This window comes from Loxodonta africana, chromosome 4, assembly GCF_030014295.1.
Source record: "Loxodonta africana isolate mLoxAfr1 chromosome 4, mLoxAfr1.hap2, whole genome shotgun sequence".
In the NCBI taxonomy this organism is placed as follows: Eukaryota; Metazoa; Chordata; class Mammalia; order Proboscidea; family Elephantidae; genus Loxodonta; species Loxodonta africana.
This window is the reverse complement of record NC_087345.1, coordinates 71,514,946-71,534,303: the sequence shown is the minus strand read 5'-3', so window position 1 is coordinate 71,534,303 and position 19,358 is coordinate 71,514,946. Positions and strand designations below refer to the sequence as shown.

The 19,358-nt window shown below is 39.1% G+C and overlaps 1 protein-coding gene across 4 annotated transcripts in view; it reads left to right on the top strand.

Moving 5' to 3' along the window:
• Nucleotides 1-18,648, top strand: part of MSRB3 (methionine sulfoxide reductase B3) — a 185,476-nt gene extending 166,828 nt beyond the window's left edge. For 2 of the 4 annotated variants that reach the window (XM_023558490.2, XM_010598554.3), the window contains exons 5-6: nucleotides 5,349-5,446; nucleotides 15,458-18,648. In XM_023558490.2, the coding sequence (XP_023414258.1) occupies nucleotides 5,349-5,446; nucleotides 15,458-15,622 (263 nt within the window). In that variant the 3' untranslated portion in view covers nucleotides 15,623-18,648. The remainder of the gene's footprint in view (nucleotides 1-5,348; nucleotides 5,447-15,457) is intronic. The other 2 variants (XM_010598549.3, XM_003405181.4) reach the window with 1 other exon arrangement.
• The last annotated feature ends 710 nt before the right edge of the window (nucleotides 18,649-19,358 follow it).

Here is a 19,358-nt window from a genome sequence, read left to right as displayed (position 1 = left end):
ATCCTAGCACTCCTTAGCTCTCATGTTGCAGTAAGCAGCATGCATATGGCCATAATGATACAGGCACTTTGTTAGTTTTCAGTTCTTAGAATCAATCTACAGAAAGGCACAGAAGACCTAATTATGGTTAAACATTGGGATGGGGGAAGCGTAGGCGTAGCGATGATCAGGATGCTAAGGCTGTCTTACAAAGTGGGTAGCAAATGATATCTTAAACTATGGGATATTCATGCATTCATTTTTTCATTCATCAGATGGATTTTTGGAATGCCTTTTATGTAACAGGCACTATTTTAGGTGGTTGACAATGCAGTGGTGAACCATGGGTCAGTGAGGTTAACAGATTCCAGCTAGAGAGAAACTAAAAGCTACAAATATTGAAATATGGTCCTAGAATTATAGAGCTGTGAGAGTGGGCACACCCACACAACAGCATGAACCTGCCTCTCCAGCTTTTCTCACCCAAACCATGCTCAAATATATATCATCATTATTAAACCATCACCTAAGCCCCACTGGGATTTATTGTGCTCAAACTTACTTTGCACTTGAGACATGATATTTGTAATTGCATTTCAATATAGGAAGTTCTCAGTCATGGGTAGTTTTTGCCATGTTCTATTGATAGATCATGTAGCTAATTTACTGAACTTTCTAATTTTTATTTGGCGATGGGAGGAGGAAATAAGGGAGGTAGAAGCTATATAGCAATCTTTAATCAACAGATAGGAGAATAAGGGCCACCTTATTCTCCTATCTGGTTGATTAGACATGATACAGGTGGAACTGGTTTCAACTTGATTATAATATGTTGCTGATTTTAACAATTTATTTCAGAGATTTTTGGAAGGAGGAAGGAAGAGATTGGGATAGAGAGCCGAGAAAGTCTTTCTCAGGAGGCAGTTGGAGTGAACCGCTTAAAGTTTGTCAATGGAACATTGCTGGTGGAGAGCTCTGCCACTATTCAGTTATGGGCTTACGCAGCAGACTGGGGCAGCTTTATTAAACTACATTATGGAGAAAGGGAGAATGATCCTTTTTACTGAAATCTAAAAAACTGCATTCTAATATAGGTGAGGGCAAGCACCCAGGAGCTACTATTAATGATCTGGGTCACTTGTCCTCATGTTAGAGACATAGATGAACGTAATCTGATTTGTATCATGTTATAACAAAGTATTATGTCTGAAGATTCATTTGGCCTGATTGCTAAAAAAGTTGAAGCATAACTGCTCTATTCCAACTTGTCTCCTTTAGTTGTAGTGCCTATATTTCTTATTTGCTGTTTAGGGATGAGAAATTTTTTGAGGTGAGAACTTACTTATTGAATATAAGCAGTTCTTGTTAATTATAGGCTAATATCTAAAACATACAGTTTATATTCTTTGAAATGAAATGATAATAGGCTGAAATCCAACGTCATCAAATAGAAACAAAGGGATGTATTGGGGGTGGGATAAGCCAACTCTGTTTATACAGGTTTTCATGTGACTTTTCTTCTAAAAAGTGCATGGAATGCATCCAAAACAAATAATGTTTTGTTAGATGAGAAGACCAAAAGGAAAATCCTAGAAAAAGGAGGATGGATGATCTTTCTTTAATGTCAAAACTGACATAAACACATTCCCTCCCCCCCACTCTTTTGCTCAAGATAATTTTCTCAACAAGACGCAGATTGCTTCAGTCTTTGCCTATCACCCTTTGAAGCACTTTCCTTATTATTAGGAGTGGGGGCAGGGTTTCCTTTGAGGATTTTTACAGCAGTGAAGAGTTCCTCCTTTAAATACTTTCACATGATGAGGGAATTCCACTTTCAAAGTGCTGTCATCACTGTGGCTTCTCTGCCATAAGACGATTTATTCTTGCGTGAAGGCCCTTCTTGGTTTGATTGTCTTTAAGGACTTACCTTTCTGATGGATCTTTTTCTATAGAGCTTCGCTTTTCCTGAGACCTAGCAAACGAACTCAGCCTTCTCCTCTGTTACCATTACTGGCCACAGTTCTTTTTTGAAATATGTTTTATCGCTCGGGGCTATAGTCTTCAACATGGGTTCTCTTGTTGATCTCCACTAATCTACGATTGGGGTGACATATTGAATATTCCATTTTAAAGACTGAATTTCTTCTACAATGCAAATGGAATTTTAGGATAGTTTTGAAATGTCTTTTTTCTTTTATACATCACTTTCAATGTCTAAATATGTCAAAACAAACAACAAATAAACTACTCATGTTTCAACAATTTTCCGGAACACATTGAAATCATTTGAGAACAACCTTAACTTTATTTCACTCCATCTCACCCTACTCTACCTTTGAGTATAGTCTTCTATAAATATTTAATTCATGGAGACAAAAATATGGTTTAACAGCTTGAATGTATTGTTTAAGCTGTATGGTTTAACAGCTTATTCCAAAGCAGCCCCCCACCCCCCAAAAAAAATCATTAATAAGCAATGATTCATAATTAGTAGGAGAGGTACATATGAATAAGAAACCTCAAATATAATTGACAGTTTCTCTCAGTTCTATTGCCTAGGGGTGAGTTTCTGAGTCTTTGTAGTAGCTTTAGATAAATGAATAAAAAAATTACATGTGTCCCAACCAGAGTACATCATTTACATCATTACTCTTGGACTTTCTTTGTGGAAAGTTTGGTCATTAGAAGGTGAGGGAATCTGTTTGTTTAAGGTTCTATTATTATTTGCTTCCACCTAGAGGTCCCTTAAGTGCAACAGTACAACTATCCAGATATAGCAGTAAGCATATTTCTTAAAACCTGCATCCTTCTTCCTGCTGGGAAATTCCAGTGAACGACCTCTCAGCCTTTTATTGAGGAATAAAGTGGAAAATAAGAAGGGAGTCCTAGACTGAAGTCAAAATATCCAGATACTAGTTTTGGCTCTGCCACTTCCCATCTGTGTGACCTTGGCAAATAACTTATTCCTCTGCTCTTCCCTTTTGCCTCCCCCGAATCCCTGTAAAGTGAGGTGATTTAGATTATCTTCATGTTTCTACCTTCCTAAATAAATAATAAGGCTACTTCCCCACTTAGATAGGTTTAATTATAGTGATTGAGCCAAGTTTGATACTGCAGTGAAAAGCTATCATTGATATTTCTTTATCTAGCCTGTAAGAAAAGAGCCTGATTATGTATTCTCTCTCTCCTGTGGGACTCTGTGATGCGCCATAATTATCTATTCCGCTTGCTTGTTTAAGGCTAATCTGAAATCAGTTTAGTAAACATTTGTGCTGTGCCTTTGTGCTGAATACCACATCCAAAAAAAAAAACCTTTTAAACCCATTGCCATCAACTCAATTCCAACTCATAGCGGCCCTATAGGACAGAGTAGAACTGCCCCATATGGTTTCTAAGGAGCAGCTGGTGGATTCAAACTCCTGACCTTTTGCTTAGCAGCCATGGCTCTTAACCAACCACTATGCCACCAGGGCTTCCAAATACCACACAGGCAGCCTCTGCCTTCATCACCTTGTCAGGGAGGAAAGCATGAAAACAAATAAATCACAAATCCAGTATGATAAGTAGAACAAGTATATAAGGCGCAGAGGTAGCATACCAAAATCAAAGCAAAAAAACCAAACCCGCTGCCATCAAGTCAATTCCAACTCATAGTCACCTGTATATATATTTCCTCATACTGCTTTTTAATTCTAAAAATAGAAGGAATTTACTGCTTTTTAATTCTAAAAATAGAAAAATAGAAGGAAGAAAGATAGCTTCGTGATAAAAAAAAAAAAAACTCTTAAATCTTTTTACGTGTTTACTATTGAATCAAATGTGCCCCCTATTATATTAGTTGCCTTACACCACAATCAAATGAGTTATGCCCTGAGAGGTTAAAAAAGAAAATGCAGAATGCTTTTTTTCTTTTCCTAGATAAATGACTTTATTTTTCAATCTCCTCAAAGTCATCATTAAACTTCTCTTCACTAGTAATTGGTACTTCAGTCCTTGAACAAAGAACACTTAAATGTGTCAAGTAATCATTATAAAACAAATATTATATCCTAGAATGTATTAAAATTCTTTTTAGAATTTGGAAAGTAGGGATAAATGGATTGTCTTAAGAATGTTGGTGAGTCTCAGCATAGTTTTTGTGAAATGTTATCTTAGAGTCTAGAAGCTTATGGCTTTCCTGGTGATTTGTGGCAATCTTGAGCTCAACTCAAGGAAACTCCTGGTGTTAAATATGGCACTAACTATGAAAGCCATACTGTTGCATAGTGGGGGGCAGGGAGTTTGGGAGAGTTTCTTATAGAAACTTGGCCTGAGCTGATTTGTTCTGTTTGAAACTAGAAGTCATATTATTGAAGTTTGCATACTGTTTTCTTTCGATAGGTGTATTAACACAAAGCACTGTGTTTTTAAAGGGCTTCCTATTTTCTGCAGGAATAAATTTGTCTTCTGAAAAGGAAGAAAAAAAATGTACCAGCAATTCGGCAACATCACACTTCTTTCATCATTTTGGGGGTACAGGCTTCAGTTCGGTGACTCTATATACATTTTCTGGAAACATGTAAAAACATGTCCATACGTACTGACCATAAATCCTAATTGTGTACTCATAAACATTTATACAACCTTATGGTCCAGTTACCACTGAGTTTCTTAAAACAGTGCATATATTTTAAAAAATCATTAGAATTAATGAAAATTGGAACAAGATGCTATTTGAGGGAAGGGGCTACGTAGAGGTGCCTGAGGAACGCTGCTCTTTGAGTTTCTTCTAGGAAATGAGCAAGCCCCTTGCCCGTAAAATAGAAGCTATGCCTTCTCGATACCGTCTATTCAGGGAAATTAGATTAAGATAGAGACAACAGGATATTGATTTTTTATAATTTAACACAGTGATTAACCATCCAAACTACGTAGTGAAAAAACAAGCTTCCTAAAGAGGTAAGGAACTGTTGGAAATTAACAGCCAGACCAATTAGATTGCATTTTGGCAGACATCATACTGCAAGACTTAAAGTGCTTTAGGGCTGCTTCGTGACACTGGAGACAAGAGAAAAAGTGGTGAGAGAAAACTTTTTAAGTTTGGAGATGCTCTAGAAAACCATTATATGGTCTAATAATGCCTCATGAAACGTAAAACCCCAATATGACTATAATCTGAATCTGAGGAAAAGGTTATTCTTAAAAATAATTGCACTTTTGCAAACTATATTATCCTTCAGGTTTGACCTTTTTTTTCAGGTTGAAAAAATTAAGCATGAGTCGTATATTAAGTATTTCCATTCTTTCTTAGTATTTCTTTAAAATTGCGCTCTAACCTAAGGCTATGTAACTCTCCTCTCTGTTTTGGTTCTTTTGCCTCTCCACCCCAGGTTGGCCTTCGTTCCATGATGTGATCAGCCCTGATGCAATCACCTTCACAGATGACTTTTCTTATGGGATGCACCGGGTGGAAACAAGCTGCTCTCAGGTCAGTTAACCCCACCTGAAAACCCAATACTCTGTCCACCCTGCATTGCAAACACTTTTAAAACTTTTAAGACTCCTGATTTTTCTAAGTACAGCAACTCAGGCCAAGTGACTGATCACAAGAGGGACAAGAAGCACATGAAATCTATATAAAGTCCTAATGATATTTCAGTCTTCAGGTATTTAGCAAGTCCAGTTAAATGTTAGTCACTGGCTTCAATACTATTAAACAAAATCATTGGTAGGGAAGAGTGAGGAGTGGGCTATTCCTACAGATATATAAAGCTTTCATATGTGGGCTTATATAACCTGATAACCCCCTTCTCCCTACAGTTCTGAGCATCTAACAGCAGTGATCCAAACACCATCAACAAAACCCCAGAAATGACTTCTCTTGGGTGGATGTGAAGGGAGAGGTTGAAGAGAGGCTGTAGGAGGGGCAGCTCAGCGGTAGGCTGTATGAGGGCAGAGTGGGAATATGCAATAAGTAAGGTAATTCCTTCTCTGCTTCTATTGTATAGAGCTATCCTTGTTTCCGAGCATATTCTAATTAATTCAGCCCACTCTGCTCTAAACAAATTAGTGCTGGCTATAAGAAGAAAGTAAGCATGGGTTGAGAAGGAGGCAAAAGCACCAGGTTTATTCTGTCATTGTCCATTAGGAGACTTGAGCTAGTGTGTATTTTATACTTAAACCCCAAAACATAGTCAGAACCTTTTTGTACACAGAATAAGAGCAACTGCACACATTAAAGCAGGTAGTCCTGCTCTGCTCACCTGTTTTAAATAGGTGAAATGTGAAGTCTGAGTATGGTAGTATTGAAATTCATTGATATTACAGGATTTTGTTGAGGGATGTCTGTTCACTTTTCAAAGATAAAAGGCACACAATCAGGAAGGAAGCTATAATAGCTAAGTCACTGCCACATTGGCCTCCCTTAGCATTCTACCACCTGCCTTATCCATTTTTATTTAACTCCATTCACCAGGCACAAGATTTTTAGGTAGTAGGTTTGGCCTCCCTTAGCATTCTACCACCTGCCTTACCCATTTTTATTTAACTCCATTCACCAGGCACAAGATTTTTAGGTAGTAGGTTTGGCCTCCCTTAGCATTCTACCACCTGCCTTATCCATTTTTATTTAACTCCATTCACCAGGCACAAGATTTTTAGGTAGTAGGTAGCATATTTACTATCAAGTAGCAAGAGGGGTGGGTGGAGATTGGTTTGAACTTAACCGTCAGCCCTAATGAATCTTTTTTTTTTTTAATAAGACTAGCAAATTTACTGTCTTTTAAGTATGAAGGCTATTCTCTCCCTTTAAAAGCAGACTTTATATTTTATCTAAGCTACATTTTTCAGATCATTCTTCTTTCTCAGAAATGAGCCTCTGAGTGTGATGGTGGACTTTCTGATGCCCCCTAGAGATTCTAATTTGGCCTGGTGTGAGGCCTCAGCATAAGCATTTAAAAAGCACCCTTGGCTATTGTTGTTGTTAGGTGCCTTCGAGTCGGTTTCAACTCATAGCGACCCTAAGAACAACGAAAGAAACAATGTCTGGTTCTGCACCATCCTCACAGTCTGTGCTGCGTTTGAGCTCATTGTTTCAGCCACTGTGTCAGCCCTCTCCTTTACCAGGCATGATGTCCTTCTCCAGGGACTGGTCCCTCCTGATAATATGTCCAAAGTATATGAGACGAAGTCTTGCCATCCTCCCTTAATTATAAGGAGCATTCTGGCTGTACTTCTTCGAAGACAGATTTGTTTCTTCTTCTGGCAGTCCATGGTATATTCACTATTCTTTGCTAATACCATAATTCGGAGGCATCGATTCTTTTTTGGTCTTCCTTATTCATTGTCTAGCTTTGGCATACATACGAGGCAACTGAAAATACCATGGCTTGGGCCAGTGAACCTTAGTCCTCAAGGTGACATATTTGCTTTTCAATATTTTAAAGAAGTCTTTTGCAGCAGATTTGTCCAATGCAGTAGGTCGTTTGATTTCTTGACTGCTGCTTCCATGGATGTTGATTATGGATCCAAGTAAAATGAAATCCTTGACAGCATCAATCTTTTCTTTGTTTATCATGATAGTTTTTATTGGTCCAGTTGTGAGGATTTTTCTTTTCTTTATGTTGAGGTGTAATCTGTACTGAAGGCTGTGGTCTTTGATCTTCATCAGTAAGGGCTTCAAGTCCTCTTCATTTTCAGCAAGTAAGGTTGTGTGATCTGCGTAATACAGATTGTTAATGAGTCTTCCTCTGATCTTGATGCCTCATTCTTCTTCATGTAGTCCAGCTTCTTAGATTATTTGCTCAGCATACAGACTGAATAAGTGTGATGAAAGGATATGACCCTGATGCACACCTTTCCTGACTTTAAACCACACAATACTGTCTTGTTCTGTTCAAATGACCGCCTCTTGATCCATGTACAGACTCCTCATGAGCACAATTAAGCGTCCCGGAATTCCCATTCTCCGAAATGTTATCCATAGTTTGTTATGATCCACGCAATCGAATGCCTTAGCATAGCCAGTAAAACACAGGTAAACATCTTTCTGCTATTCTCTGCTTTCATCCAGGATCCATCTGACATCAGCAATGATATCTCTGGTTCCACGTCCTCTTCTGAATCTGGGTTGAATTTCTGGCAGTTTCCTGTTGATATACTGCTGCAGCTGCTTTTGAATGATCTTCAGCAAAATTTGGCTTGCATGTGATATTAATGATGTTGTTCGATAATTTTCACATTTGGTTGGATCACCCTTCTTGGGAATAGGCATAAATATAGATCTCTTCCAGTCAGTTGGGCAGGTAGCTGTCTTCCAGATTTCTTGGCATAGATAAGTGAGCACTTCCAGCGTTAAATCCGTTTGTTGAAACATCTCAAATGGTATTCCATCAATTCCTGGAACCTTGTTTTTCACCAATGCCTTCAGTTCAGCTTAGACTTCTTCCTTCAGTACCATTGGTTCCTGATCATATGCTACCTCCTGAAACGGTTGAATGTCAACCAATTCTTTTTGGTAGAGTTACTCTGTGTATTCCTTCTGTCTTCTTTTCATGCTTCCTGTGTTGTTTAATATTTTCCCTGTAGAATTCTTCAGTATTGCAACTCGAGGCTTGAATTTTTCTTTCAGCTTGATAAATGCTGAGCATGTTCTTCCCTTTTGGTTTTCTATCTCCAGGTCTTTGTACATGTCATTATAATACTTTACTTTGTCTCCTCGAGCTGCCCTTTGAAGTCTTCTATTCAGCTCTTTTACTTTGTCATTTTTCCTTTAGCTACTTGGCATTCAAAAGCAAGTTTCAGAGTCTCTTCTGACATCCATTTAGGTCTTTTCTTTCTCTCCTGTCTTTTTAATGACCTATTGCTTCTTCATGTATGATGTGTTTGATGTCATTCCACAACTCGTCTGGTCTTTGATCATTAGTGTTCAACACGTCAAATCTATTCTTGAGATGGTATCTAAATTCAGGTGGGATATACTCAAGGTCCTACTTTGGCACTCGTGGACTTGTTCTAATTTTCTTCAGCTTCAACTTGAACTTGCGTATGAGTAATTGATGGTCTGATCTGCAGTTGGCACCTGGCCTTGTTCTGACTGATGGTATTGAGCTTTTCCATTGTCTCTTTCCACAGATGTAGTTGATATGATTCCTGTGTATTTCATCTGGCAAGGTTTCCATGTGTATAAAAAAAAAATAGTCACCGTTTATGTTGGTGAAAACAGGTATTTGCAATGAGGAAGTAGTTGGTCTCGCAAAATTCAATCATGCTATCTCTGGTATTGTTTGTATCACCAAGGCCATATTTTCCAACTACCAATCCTTCTTTGTTTCCAACTTTGCAGTCCAATCACCAGTAATTATCAGTGCATCCCGATTGCATGTTTGATCACTTTCTGGCTACTTCTCGGATTGGTAAAAATCTTCAATTTCTTCATCTTTGGCCTTAGTGGTTGGTATGTAAATTTGAATAGTAATCGTATTAACTGGTTTTCCTTGTAGGCGTATGGATAGCATCCTATCGCTGACAGCGTCGTACTCCAGGATAAATCTTGAACTGTTCTTTTTGGTGATGAATACAACGCCATTTGTCTTCAAGCTGTCATTCCTGGCATAGCAGACCATGTAATTGTCAGATTCAAAATGACCAATACTAGTCCATTTCAGCTCACTAATGCCTAGGGTATCAATTTTTATGTGTTCCATTTCATTTTTGACAATATCGAATTTTCATAGATTCATACTTTGTACATTCCATGTTCTATTAGTGGATGTTTGCAGCTGTTTCTTTTCATTTTGAGTTGTGCCACATCAGCAAATGAAGGTCCCTCCATCCATGTCATTAAGGTCAACTCTACTTTGATGATGCAGCTCTTCCCCAGCAGTCTTTCTGAGTACCTTCCAACCTGGGGGGCTTATCTTTAGGCACTGTATCAGACAGTGTCCCACTGCTATTCATAAGGTTTTCACTGGCTGATTCTTTTCAGAAGTAGACTGTTGGTTCCTTCTTCTTAGTCTGTCTTAGTCTGTAAGCTCAGCTGAAACCTGTCTACCAGGGGTGACCCTGCTGGCATTTGAATACTGATGGCATAGTTTCCAGCATCACAGCAACATGCAAGACCCTATAGTATGACAGACTGACAAATGCGTGGGTCTTGGTCTATTGGCCCTTAATTCTTGCCTTTATAGTTAGGATTCTTTTTTTTTTTTTAATTTGTTTTTTTTTTTTTAAGTTATGGTATTGAACAGAACATGTTGTGAATTAGGCCTCATATGTAGGTAGTAATTGTAAACACATAGGGAGCCAATAACTTGCCACCTCTTTACAGTACATTGTAGGTTTTCTGTGTAACTTCTAAGGTAATAATGTTTTAGTAAAATTTGATTGAGAAAGTTAAGGTTGATTCAGTCCTATCTCCACTCTTCAGAGGAATATTGCCATCAGATCCTTCTAAAAGAATTGTTGTATAAGAAACCTAACATACTGCCTGATCTTTAAGGTTGTTGTGTGCAGTTGAGTCATTGTTGACTCATAGTGACCCCATGTGACAGAGTAGAACAGCCCCATAGGGTTTTCTAGGCTTTAGTCGTTACAGGAGTAGATCACTAGACCTTTCTCCCACAGAGCTGCTTGGTGGGTCCCAACTGCCAACCTTTTGGTTAGAAGCCACTGGGCCACCAGGGCTCCTTGATCTTCTTCACTGCCTTCATTATGATTGCTGCTTGCTGAGGAAACAAGTTACCCTGTTATATTCTTATTTTTGTTGCAATCATATTTGTTTTCTTTTTGTATTACACCTACTGAATTGAGGAATTACATTTATCTGTTCTATAGAGGATCTTTACCTTAAATTCTTTACCAAAGTGGGCACACGTATCTTCTTCCCTTGGCTACAGCAATTTGCTAACAATTTTCAGTTATAAAGAATTTTCCTTAATTTTTTTTAATCTACACTTTTCAGCTAGTGATGACATACATTGTGTTTATTCCAGTTTCACTGACTACTGTGAATAATTGTTTGACAGCTTCTCCTTAAACCTCCAACCCCAGCTTGTTAAGCAATGCTTTGTCAGGAGTTTAAATTCAGTGCAAAGAGGTAAAACTTACTTGGTTTTAGCCTCAGTTCAGTAAAGTAAGTCCCTCCTGGAAATGTTTGGGGAATTCTTCCTTCTTCAGATCAAAATCCTACATCTGGAGCAAATGGGAGACCAATAAATCACTTAACTTTTTGTAATAATCTTTAAGGAAACCATCAGATCCTTGAGTTTACCCAAGCTGGAGTCTGTTTATGACTGTTGCTATGACTGCTTGAATCTATGGTAGAGTCCCTTAAGTTTGTTTTAGAACATTATTAATTTGTTCTAAGTCAGCTAAATCAATAGAAAGGTAAGTTATCTACCAATGTAAAGTATTTTCAAAAGTTAAGCAGTTTTTGGTAAAACCCCAAACCTTATTAATCTTTCGCAGATGACAACTCATATATTGCTGATGATTAAAGATACCCATGTGTTACAACAGGGTGTCGAGACTCACAGCCCATCTCTCTTTTTCTTGATCTCTTAGTAAAATCATAATGCTAAACTGGTGACTTCACGATCATTTCCTTGGCAAAAGATTAATATCACAAGCACAGAGGAAAAGAGCACCTTCTTACACACAAGTGTCTTCAATAACAGTGGGAGCAAACAGACTACTACTGGCAAAGTAAATTGCTTTTCTTCTTAAAACTGTTTTCTCCATCGCATCCTGAACCATGTGCCCAAGTGTAAAAACCCTGCCTTGAAAGTGCTTCATCTTGTAGATCAAACACTTAAGAGAATATGACAATAATAAAAGCCCAAAACATCCTAGAAATAGCTGGGAGAAAACCCTCTAGGATGGTTGGAAATACATCAGTACAGAAATATGTAATGTGTTGAATGCACTATTTGTGTCTCTTATGCACACAATTGAGAATTGCAGTCAGATTTTAAGGAATTATGTTAAATATAATGCTCAATCACCGCCCCCCCCACTGGGGGGGGCGGTGGAGGCTCTTTTCCCCTGGTTCTGTACAGGTTCTTTAGTTGCCAGCTTTTCTGAGTAGGAGCCTTAGGTGATAAAGGAAATTTTTACATTTTCTTTTGGACAATTTTTTCATACTTCTTCAGGATGAGGGCTAGACTATTCAGCTATAGGTGGTGTTTTACCAGTAAAACAAATTAAAAAAAAAAAAACATTTGAAAACAACTTTTAAAATGTGCACCTAAGATTCTCACCTGAAATAAATCATTAACAGCAGGTTTCAGAGATTTCTGCATCGGGCAACCAGTTTGTTTTGGTTACAACCAGGTGTGCGGAGAGATCCCAACACATTGCCAGTTGGCTGGGGCCGGGGAGGCTGAGCTCGCAGGCGGCCACAGAAACAATGCATCACTGACAACTTCCACTCATCATCCCAGCTTGGCCAGGGGTAGACACTGGAAAGAATGGGCTCCATGTGCTTGCCCCTCCAGGGAGGAGCCTTCAGGGCTTATGCGTTTTTAGAAGAGCCTGGGTAATGGTCTTTTACGGGAAACTGGCCATACCTGGGAGGAAGCACAAATGTCGCTGTGTGGTTAAGTCTTTCCTCAGACAGATGGTCTTGCAGCTTTATAGGCAATGGGGTGGGCACGTATGTGGTGGCACAGATACAAATGAACACCTTCTATGTCTTGACAATGGAAACCCTGGTGGTGTAGTGATTAAGTGCTATGGCTGCTAACCAAGAGATCGGCTATTCAAATCTGCCAGGCGCTCCTTGGAAACTCTATGGGGCAGTTCTACCCTGTCCTATAGGGTCTCAATGAGTCAGAATCGACTTGACGGCAGTGGGTTTTTGGTATGTTTTGAAATGTTGATCTGTCCTCCGTAATCCAAGTCTGGTGTGAATCTTCCAAAACACCTTGTGGCAGGCACAGTGAAGCCATCACTACCCTTTTAGGGGCTCACCTTTTCTGAGGATTTCCCTCGCCCATTGCCAGCCCGTGTATTTGTTTGGAAATCGTTTTTGCTACCTCTGCCTAACTGTTATTTCTCTTCTTCACCTTTCCCTTTTGCCTGGATTAGGGGCCACATGTATAATCGTTTTCCTTTATGTTGAATCAAAAAGCTAATTACAAATTAGCAAATGAAACTGTAGACCAAAAACCAATTCAGGTCAACAGATTAAATTGCCATAATTTGGATTTAAAAAAAAAAAAAATTTGGGAAGTGAAGACCATAAAAATTATTCTTAAATGGCTTCAAGTATATCTTTCTTATGCTTTATTTTTGGAGAATTGTAAATAGAACTGTTTTCTAAGTATGCTCAAGGGATGATTAATAAAGGCAATATCATTTATTTTGCCCAGATAGCCGTATTCTCTCATTAAAAAAGAAAAAAAAAAAAAAAACCTATCTGAGGCTTTTATGTGAAAACTTCACCTCTCAGATGCCAAGTGATCAAAGTGCCGGAGCTGCATGTGAGATCAGTAATTGCACACACATACTGGTCACCGGGACCACTAGTTCCTGTTGGCCTGCACACTGACTGTTTTGGCAGGCAAAATGGGTGTTTTCCTGTGTCCATTGGGTAAGCAGATGTATTTTTACTGGTGCATCTTAGCTGCTGATGCCTGAAAAATTGGCCTCAATTGTTTATAGAAAGGAAAAGCAATCTGAGCTGTCAGCCTCGATATTACCTAAACCTGCATAGAATGTGGTAAAATAATGCAAGATTTGTTTTTTAGGCCTGTTTCATATTTTCCAGGCAATAGATCAAATCAGTTCAGGGTTCATTTTTAGTTCTTTAATAAGCTGACACAGTATGTTGGCAGTAAAGTAAGAATGCACTTTTAACATGGAAGTGCCATATAGTCAAAGTTGCTATTTGTGCTATTTCTTAATAACTAGGGAACCCTCGAGAATTGTTTCACACTTCCAGTGGGGAAACTGAGATTCCAGTTCTTTGTAACGAGCACCCTTCCTCTCTTTCCTCTCATCATCTCCATTTGGTATCTTAACCCCATCATCAACAGTCAATCCCTACTTTCCTTCCCGCAATTTGTTTTATGTATCAAACCATTGGGAAGAATTAATAAATCATCTGTATGTCTCATGTTCTTACCTAAATCTTGACTCTTCCTTCTGCCTGGAATGCTGTCATCCATATATTCACTCCCTCATTTCCTTCAGGTCCTTATTCCAAAGTCATCCTAGTGAGGCCTCCCCTGGCCACCCTATCTAAAATGTCAACACCCGACCCTGATACTTCATATCATTTTCCTCTCTTTTTTATCCTGACATTTACTTCTACCCAGCATACTTTTCAGTTCACTTGTTTTCTTGTGTATTTCCTGTCTCTCCCACTAGACTGTAAACTCTATGAGGCCAGAGATCGTTGCCTGAATCTCCAGGACAGTACCTGATATGCAGCAGGCAGTACATAAATATTCGTTAAACAAATGAATGGAAGCATTTACCCCCAGGCTTTCGTTTCTTTGTTCATTACGAATGATGTGTTTTCATGTCCAGTTTGAATGTGGTCTACCAAGGTCTCCATTTCCTTCAGCCCTGTCCATGGTGAGAGGGTGGGAGAGTGGTGAGTGTGACCTATGCTGTCATCTCCTGGAGCCATAGGTAGCATTGGAGCAGTTAGCACAGGGTTTTATTCAGTGAGCCGGCCCTATTGGAGAAAATTTCTGTGGGCTGGATTTCTCTTAAACACCATTGTAACCATCCCTCCTCCTGCTTTGTCTGATATTCTGGGCCTTTTGTCCTCCTCAGCTTTATGGGTAGTCAATAGTATGGCTTTTAGCTAAACAGTTTATTCCCTCTCCACATGTGACAGTTCATTTGGCTAAAGAAGCCAGCGTGGCACTCCACCTGTTGGAAGACAGTAAAAATGATTGTGTGGTCTAGAGAGCTTTCTATTTGCTACACTTGCAGCCCTGGTGACCGTGACATAACTATTGAGCCTTCCCTTTGCATTGTTGGGTTCCAAGAACATCCAGTGCTTGCCTGATGTTAAGTTTTACTGCCCATGAAAGCAAGCATAACCTCCGTCATGGTCAGTTAAACAGTATCTTTTACAGTGGACTTCTGCATATCTGAAACCCACCCATCCAAAGCCAGAAGTAATGCCAGCAGGGAGAGATTTTATTCTGCCATGTTTCTTACAAGGGGAGATCAAGGGTCAACTCAATTCATGAAATTACTGCAGTCATTTTTCAGCTGGCTGAGAGACTTCACAGATCAAAAAATACAGTGGCTCCTAAATGATTTCTGATATGCACAATTCCAGTGTTTCTTATTCTCAGCATGTGGTGCAAAGCCTGCCAGAAACCATCCTTGTAGCTATTGACAGGTGGATTAGAAATCCTCCATGATGGTTTCCATTATTTCTCTACAGGCCGGTCATTCATTTATACTGCTTAACACGAGTTCTCTCAAAGCCTGCTTTGTACACACTTTGCCCTTACATTTTGCTCTTCTCTTTCAGTGCGGAGCTCACCTTGGGCACATTTTTGACGACGGACCTCGTCCAACCGGCAAAAGATACTGCATCAACTCAGCTTCCTTGTCTTTCATGCCTGCAGAGCGCAGCGGTGCGGAAGGAAGCAGTGGAGTCTGCAGCCCAGCCCAGGCGGACAAATCTGAGCTGTAGGATGGAGAGTAACAAAGTGTTCTTAAGGCACAGCTTACTAAAAACAAATCAAAATGGTCTATCTTAATAGATATATTTTTTCAAAAAAAATGTAAAGGCAGTTTTGTGCTATTGGTATTTTTTCTTCTTTTGCTTAAACAGAGGCCTGACCGCCAATGTATTTTGCTATTGACTACCAGTAGATCCTGACCTGTTTATAGCTTTAGTGAGTGGAGACAGCTTTGTGAAACTTCTTCACAAGCCATTTAAGTACCATTTGGCATTATTCAAGCCACATAGCTGATTTTGAGTCTTTTTTTTTTTTTTTTTTTTTCTTTAAGAGGCAGAGGGTGCTTGGTCTTCAAACGTGAATATAGATATCTCCTACGCAACATAGAGACTAGAGCTTGGAAGTGCTTAGAGATCTGCGAGACACATGGCCGTAAGGCATTTGTATAGATCTACCTAAGATAAGGATGGAGTGATGTCTTATGAGACTTCTCAGCTTTGTGGAAAGTTTGAGCTAAGGTCGTTTATTCTCACTAAAAGGGTGTGAAGGTCTAAAGTTTTTCCTTATGTTAAATTGTTGCCAGATCTGAGGGGCACACCGAATGTTGTGGCAGAGAAGTAAACATTACCTCACAGTTAGGACTTTATTTTATTTTATTTTCCATTGAAAACATTGGAATGTAAGACAACTGCAAAATGTTGAGCCCCATTTTGTCCAGAATTCACAAACACCTACCCTTGCCTTTTTATAAGTGCTTTCCTCTGCACCTAATGCCAGCTGCAGCTGGAATGGCATTTTGGTAAATTCCACTGTGTAAAATATTAGGGACAAGACGCCTTGTCAAGGAAGCAGAAAAAAGACAAAGCAGAAAACACCAAGGAGGAAGTCCTGCATACTCAGATATCCACGGGTAGGCAGAAAATCTGACAAGATATTTTGAGTAACAAACAGAGCCCAAAGGGCTTGTACCTTATGCACAAAGTTTCATGTGCCCCCTGGAAAGATGTGGGGAATTAAAATAGAAATTGCCGGGAGCTCAAGTCTCGCCCTTGACACTAATCTGCCCTATGACAAGGGACAAGCCATTTACCCTCTCTGTGCCTATTTCTCCCTGTATAAAATGGGACTCACAATATTTGTAGAATGTATTGACACTCTCAGGGCAAAATTATGATGTTGTTGCTATACAATTAAGATCAGTAGTGTAAAATTAAACTGATCTGGTTCTAATTGCCTCAGAGGCTGAAGCACAGGCATTTGAAATGGAAAGAAGCAGAGAGGAGGTTACTTAGCAGATTGGTATGGAAACAGTTGGGCCAAAAGCCAGAAAGTTCTCTTTGTAGCAATATGGCGGGTTTTACTCTGAGACGCTGTGCTCAGTTACTTGATAACATTTAGTCCGGTAGAATGGATGTCGTTGTGTACAATCAGGTTCTCATGGATATGAGAGATGATGACATAAACTGATATTGCTGTAGCCAGGTGTGAAGATACAGTTTGCGAATGATACATATTGTGTCTGTAGCCTTGATTGCTAATTCTGAAGTACAGTTTTTTAAAAAATATTATTTTTTGTAAACCTTTGGAGGCTTATGAAAAGCCAACATCCTTTTTTGTGAGCACCAAGACAAAAGTAAGAGAATTACTTGTGAATTTTAAAGAAAAAATAAGAAATTAAAATGAAAAGTTGTGACAAATCAAAATGACAGTGTGATCATGTCCACATTCTTCCATGTCTCTGTAAGCACCTTCTGATGAGCCCCTGGCATTCTGGTGGCTCTTCATTGTCACTTTTGCTACAACTGTATAATTCCAGGTAAGTCTCCCTTAGCTCCCAGGATGTTTCACTTCAGGCCCTGGGGCCACTAGGGAATTTGCAGGTTTCACTCCCCTCTAGAAATCAGATGTAAAATCTGAGACCAGACAGAGCCCATTGAGGCCTCAGCATCCATACCATCCTAGATACTGTTCCTGACTTGCCTAGGGGTATGAAGGGAGCCCCAGCATTTCCCAGAAACCCAAGGATCCTCACATGGTGGCAGCTAAAGAAGTGGGTCTCCCAGGGTATTCCTGTCACAGGATGCAGCCATTCCTTCAGGGCTACACACAGAACTTCTCACACTGCTCTAGCTACACATGGTGGCTTCCCCAGGGTCTGCTGGACAAGAGCCATGTGTTAGGGTGGACAGGGAAGATAAATCAGGGCCTTCTTCCCGCTCTGCACAGATTCTGGATTGTCATTGTTCCTTCATTTTTAATGGGGGGCTTAGCATTCCCCTCAAAAAACTGCTTTTCTAATCCTTAGCCTTTGTTTCAAGGAAAGCCAGAGTTTCTTCTACTATACTTTCCAGCATCGGCTTTAGGAAAAATGCAGCATCCATTGGGGAAAAAAGTGGGGTATATGCATGTGGTTTAATTCCAGATTGCTTTTGGGTTTAAGTGGTATCAAATTTCACTGTATTTCTGTCTTATGTTAAAGAAATATATTACTAAAACGTCAGTGAGCAATAATGTCAGCTGTCGAGCCCTAGATTTATTTTTGCAGGATATAGAGTGCAATGAACTGAATCAATATGGTGAGGTGTATGTGATCTGTGGGAGTTACGCCGTTTAACATAAGGCAAGATGGATTCCTTAATGTACCAATAGAAGATGCAGGATTGTGTAAAATCTGCGTACATACAGTCATGCAGAAGAAAGAAAGCTGCTGTATATATTGTCTTAGAGAACATTTCTGTGTGTTTAAACTTTTCACATCTTAGATGCATTTAAATTTTAAATGCAAATGACATAACAACTTGAAAGCCTCTCCATATTAATTATCTATAAAATGCATTGCTTTAAATAAGAAAAACAATGAAAGGGATTGTCATTTGTTTTGGAAGTCAAATATTATTTTTGCCTTAGATACCTTTGTAATAATTTTTCTCCAAACAGTTCAAAACTTTTGAAAAATGACATGAAATTTTCATTAAGAAAACCCTTTTCCTATGTTGATTGTATACAGAAATTATGCAATAAAGTTTCTTTATAAAAATGTTTTTCTTCTCTGATTGCTAAGATGCCTCTCATTTTTAGCACAGATACATGGATTGCCCAATGGAGTTTGTCGCAGACTGCCCTGTTGACCTCCTTACCCAGCAGACATGTGTAGTTTGTGTAGAAGGTCTTTTATCTGATGTGGCCTTTGGAAGTAGGGTGAGTCCAACTCTCATACCACAAAGGCCTCCAGGGATCCGAAAGATTGGAGGAAAGGGAACCATTTGCAGAATTACTCAACCTTTACCTCAGCCAACTCTTCAGCAGCATGTGTATGTTTTTGTGTTTAAAGTAGGACTTTGGGGAATTCCATCATGATAACTGTATGGATAAAAATGCTAATGCCTGGGCCTATATCAAAGAATTTGAAAGGAAATACATGTTATTGTCAAGGATTGGTCTCTTAAGACACATGTTAGGAGTTCCTCATTGCTCCTAGATGAATTTATTTTAAAAGTCATCTCTATAGAAGAGTTTCAATATAGTATTAATTGCTATTCAGGTTTTAATATTAATTTTTGAGTTTATTTATTTGGGCGAGGAAAACTGGAATGATGGGGACTTTTCTTTTTCAGCCAATTTTTAAGTTGCATTCCTGGTATCCTAAAATTCACAGGTCAGCAGTTCCATGTGGTGTACCCTAGAACAGTGGGTCTCAAAGTGTGGTCCCCAGACTGCAGCATTAGCATCACCAGGGAACTTAGAAAT